Source organism: Camelina sativa, chromosome 2 (assembly GCF_000633955.1).
Source record: "Camelina sativa cultivar DH55 chromosome 2, Cs, whole genome shotgun sequence".
In the NCBI taxonomy this organism is placed as follows: domain Eukaryota; kingdom Viridiplantae; phylum Streptophyta; class Magnoliopsida; order Brassicales; family Brassicaceae; genus Camelina; species Camelina sativa.
Genome location: NC_025686.1, coordinates 11,851,657 through 11,859,886, shown reverse-complemented (window position 1 = coordinate 11,859,886; position 8,230 = coordinate 11,851,657). Strand labels below are relative to the sequence as shown.

General features: G+C 41.2%; 1 protein-coding gene across 1 annotated transcript; it reads right to left on the bottom strand.

The window, feature by feature from the left end:
* LOC104750888 lies at positions 6,422-7,237 on the bottom strand. Its single transcript, XM_010472746.1, has one exon. It carries the CDS (start codon positions 7,235-7,237, stop codon positions 6,422-6,424), a length of 816 nt encoding a protein of 271 aa, XP_010471048.1.

The window sequence follows — 8,230 nt, the reverse complement described above, 5'->3', positions numbered from 1 at the left end:
CCACTCAACCGAGTGGCGGTTCGAGCAGCCGGTCGAGCCAGGTGCCGCGTCCAAGGAGAGAGCTAGTTGAGGAAGATCTTGAGAGGACCTAAAGTGAGGAGGAAAGAGAGCCTACTCTCAATGAGTTTATGAGGAGACACAAGGCCAAGGGGAAGAGGCCAGCTGTTGAAGTTGAGCAAGAGGAGAGTGATGAGAGTGAGGAAGAAAGTGAAGAAGAAGAATTGATGGATGATGGAGAAGCTGAGTCTTGTGGGCTGTCAAAGAGGCAGCTTTATGATGCTTTCATGAGGATGAAGTTCCTGGGAACTAGATATCCTCACAAGGAGACCATGGAGAAGTTTGCTATTGATGAGGATGTGGAATATCTCTTTGAGAAGAGCAATCTCAGCAAGTTTATGGGGCTTTGCATGGAGGGCTACAAAGAGGAGAGTTGTGAGTTCCTTGCCACTGTCAAGCTGCATACATATGCAAGGAAAGACCCTGAGGTTGGAGCTGGCCACATTTCCTTCACTATCAAAGGAAAGAAGCATGAGCATTCAATGAAAAAGATAGCAAATGTGTTTGGTTTTGAGGTTGGGAGCAATAAGAGTTTGATGGTTCCAAGAGAAGAGTTGTATGCTGTGTGGGAAACCATTGGAGACAACAAGCTCTACTCATCCTCCAACTCCAAGAGCTCAAGGATAAGGAGCCCAGTCCTAAGGTACTTCCACAAGGCTCTTGCCAACACCTTCTTTGCAAGGAAGGAAACTGGGAACATCAATGAGGGAGAGTTAAAGATGATTGATTTGGCTCTTAATGGAGTGATCTTTCAAGCAAGGAATGGTGCCATCATTCTTGGGAGCACAGTGGAGACTGATCTAGGAATGGTGCTCATTGACCATATGATTCAATTGAGAAGTTGGGTAGGAAAGTTGGAGAACAAAGGGTCAAGAGGAGCACTTACCATTGGAGGCATCATCACTCCAATCCTTCAAGCTGCTAAAGTTCCACTTAGAGGAGAAAGTGTCTCACCAAGATGGATTGACTCAAGCTACCTCACTTCTACTCTCATCCTAGCCAAGGAGATGCATCAAGGGAACCACATCTTCAACTTTGAGCTTCCAACACTTGGGAAAAAGCAATTCATATTGCCTAACCAAGAGCTCACCACCATTCAAGAAGGAGCCAACATTGATTTTTGGCCAGCTGAGGAGCATTGGTTTGATGGAGTGGTTCAACCTAGAGTTGAGGAAGCTGGGAATGCACAAGTAGCTGATGGAGAGGAGCAGTTCTACTTTGAAGACTATGAGCCCAACCCAAGAGATAGTAGAGGAGTGAGGGAGAATGCCAAGAGGTTAACTCTTTTGCAAAAGTGGGGCAAGTGGAATGGAAAGAGGTTTGACAAGCTGAAGAAGAAGGTGACCAACATGGCTAAGTCTATCAAAGGCTTAAAGAAGGAGATTGCTGAGCTGAAGAGTGGAAACTCATCTCCTAGCCATTCAAGCCCTTTGAGGAGAAGTAGCTCAACTAGAGCACTTTCAAGGGTTGCGAATCCTGTGGAACCAGCTAGGGCTTCAATGTATGAGCCAAATCAGAGGAAGAGGAGCTCAAGTACCCGAGAACAACAATTTTCGAGGCACTCGACCGGGTCACTCGAGCACCCACTCGACCGAGCACCTCCAATGCACTCGGCCGAGTACCAGCCCAGATCACCCTATGGTTTCCCACCTCCAGCTGCTTATCCAGGTTATCCATTTTACCCTCCCATCCCACCTCAGTACTACATGGATCCAGCTCTCTACCAGCAGTTTTGCCAGCAGCAAGGTCAACATTTTGACACTCGCGGTCCAGCTCGACCCCCCCACTCGGACACGCACTCGACCGAGTCGCGGTCGATCGCCATCGTCGAGCTGCCCCAAAGTCCATCTCCAAGTCACCAACAAGACCCAAACTACTCCTATGACAGCATGCAGATGGATGTGGACAACTTTTTCCACAACCCCTAAGGTACCACTATCACCTTCACTTGTAAATACCATTGCATTTGATGTTGTGTTTTGTTTTGTTTTTAATCTTGAATCCTCAATCAAATTTCTTTCACACAGAGGACTGTGTGATTTAAGTTTGGGGGAGGGTTTGAGATAACATTTGACATTTTGTTTTGTGTTCTTATTTCAAATTTTTATCATCATCATGTTAGCACTTGCATAAGCATCTAAGGCATAGAAAAACCATAAAAATTTGAAAATTTTTGAAAAAAATTTCATAAAAAAAGAGTGTTCATGTAGTTTGCATTGCATATTAGGATCTTGTTTAGCATGTTTCATGTAGAATTGTATAATATTTGCATTAGGGATCTATGATGAGTATTTCCTTGTTAGCTTGCTTAATTCACTAGACTAGGATCAATGCCCAAGTTAATAGTACTTTGATGCTAGTTGAGTAGTTAGAAGCATAAGATTGAACCAAGCCTTGAATTCTTGCATTGCATTTGGTCTAAATTGAAGCATGTTGTGATTTGAAACCATTTCCTATTTATAAGAACCTAATATTGACTTATAATTATCAATATGTGCATTGCTTTAAACTCATGGATACCATATACATACTTGGATCATCTTTCTCCTTTTTACCACTCTTGTTGATCCAAGTAGCTGATTAAATCATTAAGATCAGTTCCCCTACCCCTAAACCAAACCTTCTTTCAAGCCTTGTTGATTCTTGAGTGTGTGAGGCCTATTTTTGGGATTGAGCTTGGTAGAAAGTGTTAGGTTTGAACTGACAAGAGTAAGACCTTGTGTAGTTCTAGTTTGCATTTTTCAAACTAGATAGGACTAGGTGGTTCACTTGTTGGGTTTGGGACTTGGCTGTTTTGAAAAGAAAAGAAAGAAAAGAGAAAGAAAAAGGGTAGAGTCTTTAAGAGGAGATTGTGTTTAAGCAAAGTCTAGTGAAAGGATGGGAAGTAAAGTGTTGTTTAAGATGGTTCTAGTTAAGAAAAAGAAAAGAAAGAAAAGAAAAGTTTAGCAAAATGCTTTTATGTCTTAAGAATAAGAAGAAAAGAGAACCATAGCAATAAGAAAGAATCCCCCATTCCACTAGAAAGATCAAATAAGAAACATCTCCTAAGACTTGAAAACCAAAAGAGAAAAGGGTTAAAGAGAAAAGAAGAAGCAAAGGGTAGCACTAGGATCATAAGGGTTTAGATTGCTAGGATAAACACTTTGGGTACCTTTGGGTAGACAAGGTTTTATTCTTGTATGAGTTTAGGTGTTCTTACCTTTAGCATTCTTCTAAAGCTCAATCCATTTTCATGAGAGAACCTTGATATTGATAAGCCCCACTCTAAAAAAAGAGACCATCATTGTCTCAAAACCCTTTATTACCAAGCCAAATGAGTTTAAGCATTGCATAGAGTTGATTCATGTTCTTGTTTAATGAATGTTAAAGGAAATGGTTGATTTGAATGCATGTGGATGTCTTAGGCTCAAATCAGTAAAGGTTGTGATATGCTTGTCTAAAGTCTTTAAATTCCAGCTCATTCAACTTGCATCATAGTATTAGTAACTTGGACATTGATACTAGATGGTCTATTTGCAAGCTTAAGGAGCTGAGATCCCACTTTTAAACCTCATCTACCTTCTTATGTCTTGTTTATTTGCTTGAGGGCAAGCAAAGACTAAGTTTGGGGGTGTTGATGTTCATATATTTTACCATGTTTTCCCTTAGTTTATTCACATCTTTTGCATCTTTTTCTATCCATTTTCACCATTATTGTGTAGCTTTAGGACTAATCATGCATTAGAGTGTAGTTGCATTGCATTTGCATCTTTTCATGCATAAACAGGTGATTTTGGAGCTTAAGGAGCATGGAAGCAATGGAGAAGAGATGTGAAGCAATCATGAGGAGGAAACAAGGGAGTTAAGGCTGAAGAACCAAGATCCGGAGTCCAGCTCGACCAAGCACTCGACCGAGTGGGAGATGGACTCGACCGAGTGGAGTTACACAGAAGAAGCCAGCTCGACCTGTCACTCGACCGAGCACTGGTCGAGTTGACCGATTCGTGGACCACTTTGACTTTTCCCATTTTTAGGGCTTCCACTCCCCTTCCTATATAAGGCCTTGTACCTGCAGCCACCAAACAATCTAGATTTTTTAGTCCAGCTTTTCAGATATTCTAAACCTAGTTTTTACCTTTTTAGGAATATTATTCCTTTTGCATTTTTATTTCTTTTTTGGATTTTGTACTTAGAAAAGAAGAATTTCCTCATACTTGTTGGTTGAATAACTTTCTAAGTATTGAGAATCTGAGTTTGATTTCTTCTTTAAAGTTGTAGATCTTTATCTTATCTATCTAATCATGCAAGTTTCAATATTTTCTGGGTTTTTGACTTTGTTCTTCATGTCTTGTTGTGAGTAGTCTTCTTAGGATCTTGAGGATGGGTTAGGATGGATTGATCTTGTGGTATATCTGATTTGATCAAGCTTGATTGTTGTAGATCTCTTCTAGGGTAGATGTTCTTAATGCTGATCCTATATATGAGAGGGTAGGATCTGATCTTAAGCCTCTTAGCATCACACCAATGTTTAAAAGGCATAGATAAGGCTAGATCTAGAACTTACCATCTTGCTTGCTAAGAGATTAGAGGTTTTGCTTGGTATGAGACATATTGCTTAATGCCTGCTTGTGTAGATTCTTTACTTTGTGAGAACAAGTCTAGAGATGCATAGGTTTGATTGATTCTTGCCATAAGAGTGGAAGAAGCTTATCTTAGATTAATGTGTCTAGAGATTAGCTCAAAGCTTTGCTTGAGATTTGTTGGCCATAGTGTGATAGCCTCATTCATTAGTCTAGCCCATGAATCCCTCCTCAAGGCCTTCTTAGTTTATTGATATCTTAGTCTTAATCCTGTTGCTTCCTTGTTGTTTGATTCGTTCTTTTGTTGCTCTGTTTTTCTAGCATTGCTCTGTTTTCCGGATTATTCTAGCTCGACCCTGTACTCGACCTACACTCGGTCGAGTGCTTGCTCGAGTTCATCCCCAGAATTCTTGTTTATGATTTGTGATTGTCCTGTTTCATTCCTGTTTCATTTTAGTTGCATTCATTTAGTTTTCAGTTCATTACCTGTCTTGCATTAGTTCATTAGTAGTAGTTCCTACTTCTGTTCTTGCTTCATTACTGTTACAATCATTCAGTTTCATTTGCATCTAGTTCTTAGTTCTTGTAGTTTATTTTCTGCATTTTACATTTCCATCTTAGGATTGTTAGTGACAAACAATCTTCACATTTGTCTTAACTTAGATTCATATGCATATCTTAATTGTTAACAAACACTCATTTAGGATTGATACCTCCTATACTGCAACAGCATAAGGGGAATTGAAACACCCACCCATCATTCCATTCATATCTCACCATTGCATACATTCATCATCATTCACCACCATAATAAAAACTTGTTTCAACATGCTCCCGATTTAATACCAACTCCTAAACCAGCCGTAATACACGATCCACCAATATTTAATTAACCATCATCAACGAGAACGTACGTAATTAACCATGCATGACACCACAAACAACTCATGCACGTACGTTCCATAATTTTCTGGTTTAGTTGGTTAAGTATTGGTTTAGCTATAAACGAAAAACCTAACAACGACAACAACACGAGACGTAAAGCTTCGTCGTTACCTCTTTCTGCAACCTTTCTCGACGGCCTTGACGAACTGAACGGCGAAGTGGAGGACTCGGCAACACAGATCTGCGGTGGTTCAAGCTTGGTGATTAGATTGGTTCGAACAATCTATGAAACACAACATAGTTCTCAGGTTTGGTTCACGGATCTTACCTCTTCGGTGAAGACGTTTCACACGGCAGCACAGGCTGAGCGCGGTGACAATCTCTGGTGTCTCCGGTGTGTGACGGTGACTAACGGTGTAGCTACGGTGGTGGTACATGCCTTTGGTTCTCAACAATTCTTCTTCTCTCTCTCTCTCTCTCTCTCTCTCTATTGGCGGCTTAGACTAGGTTTTTACTCTTGTCCAAACGAAGAGGGAGATGATTACGCTTATACATATATACGGCCTCACTCAACGACCAAACCCTTGTCGTTTCAATATTTTTCTTTTTTTTCTTTTCAAAATGGGCCTTTAATGGACTGCAGTTCAAGTGGTCCATACTTATTGAGTTTGTGGATGTTACAATTCTCCCTCACTTAAATGGAATTCGTCCTCGAATTCAGGTTTGCACGTCAACTATGTTTTCATCCTTAACGAGCTTATGGCATTCTTAACATAACTCTTAAAACGATTCAATTGTCCTTTAAAGAATCGAATAACAAGTAGTGTTACAATAACTGAATAAAACATAAATCGAAAATCCCAAAATCTGATAAAGGTAAAAGAAAAGAAACAAATTCCAAACATAAATCCAATCCTACATCAATCTAGCCGTTTCCCCAAGGCTAATCTTTTTGGTGATGGTGGCAATTGCTCTTCATCTCTGTTGGCATAGTGGCCGAGTCGCCCACACTTATGGCAATGATCAACACCTTTTGGACAGTTCTCCCTTTTATGCCCCAACTCACCACACTTCATGCAACCTCCTAAAGTTATCCAACAAACTCCACGGTGTGACTTTCCACAAGTACCACACGCTAGTCCTTGATCCTGCATTGGTCCATCAATTTGGTTATCCCAAGTCTTCTTACTAGAGCTTGTCCCCTTTGTAGCTTTTGCATGTGCTTCTTTGTTTTGATTCATCTCCTTTTCCAACCCGATCTCCAAATTAGCAGCTTTTTCCACTAGTTCAATCTTACTGTGATAGTCGTACATCTCACATCGATTCTTGAGCTCAATCCTCAAACCCCTCAGAAACCTGCGAATCAACTCATCCTCATTCATGAATCTACCAGCAAACATGCTCAGTCGATCAAACTCCCTATCATAGTCCCGCACCGTCGTGGAGCCTTGACGAAGCTCCAGAAAATCATTCTCCATACGATCCATAGCCTCTCTAGGAAAATACTTCCTGGAGAATTCGGTCTTAAAATCCTCCCAAGTCAGCTCATACCGTCCTTGTGCTTGTTTTACCACCTTTTCCCACCATACCAGTGCCTCTTCCTTCAGATATTGCACCGCCAAGTCCCTACGATACTCATGTGGACACCTAGTGTTATCCAAATTCCTCTCTAATCTCTTCCTCCAGTTGTCAGCATCAATAGGATTAGACTTTCCACCAAAAGTTTCCATGCCCATGACCTTCAAATTCCTTATAGCCTCCCAGTATGACGGACCCTACACCGGGACCGGTGGGGGCGGAGGCGGTGGCTGGTGCTGAGGTGGGGCTACCCTCTCTGGTGCATCATGTTGTGGTGTATCCTGTTGTGGTGGAACCACCCTTGGTGCTCCTCTCAAAATTGGCTCCCTTTGCATGAATTCTCGGAACCGACAAAATTGCTTAAACATAACCATCTCATTAGCCTCTCCCGCCCGAGCTACATTGACATGCACGACTTCCGGCTGTTCACCATGCACTGGGCTCTCGGCCCTCACTCTTGGTTGTGTAGCACCCTTTGCTTGTCCTCCACGTTTTCTCTTTGGCGGCATCTAAACAAAAAGGAAAACAAGCCAAATCAGTCACCCTCCTTAGGAATTCCTCCCGGGTCGGAACCGGTTTGACATAACCTGAGGCTCTGATACCAAAATTGTAATACCCGAACTCGGTATCCGTAATTGGTCAATGGGTTGACTTCTTGGTTTGGCTCAAAACCGCAATCTCTAAAAATTCAAATAATGAACACAACTAACCTGAGAAAAATAAATAGAAAAGAGGGGTGAGTAATTAATTACTCAGTGAGGGGGTCAACACTGCCCACTGGAATACAATGACGACAATCTACTCACATTCAACAATAATTGCATAGCATAGAATTAGACTCCACATTTTTGATATACATCTAGCAAGCATAACGGTTTCACATAATCTCAACCTAGTACACATTAATAATATTTAAACCATGTTTCTCATATCAATCATTTTTGTGCATTCATCAACAAACAATGCTAAACCGAAATCTCATCAGCTTAGCATGGCACGAAACCAATCTCAGGCTCGTCCAATCACACGGCACGAAACAAATCTCATGTTCGTCCAAACACCGGGCACAAAACCAATCTCAGGTTTGCCCATCTCGAGACACAAAACAAATCTCATGTTTGTGTCCCAACATATAATCTCATATCATCAAT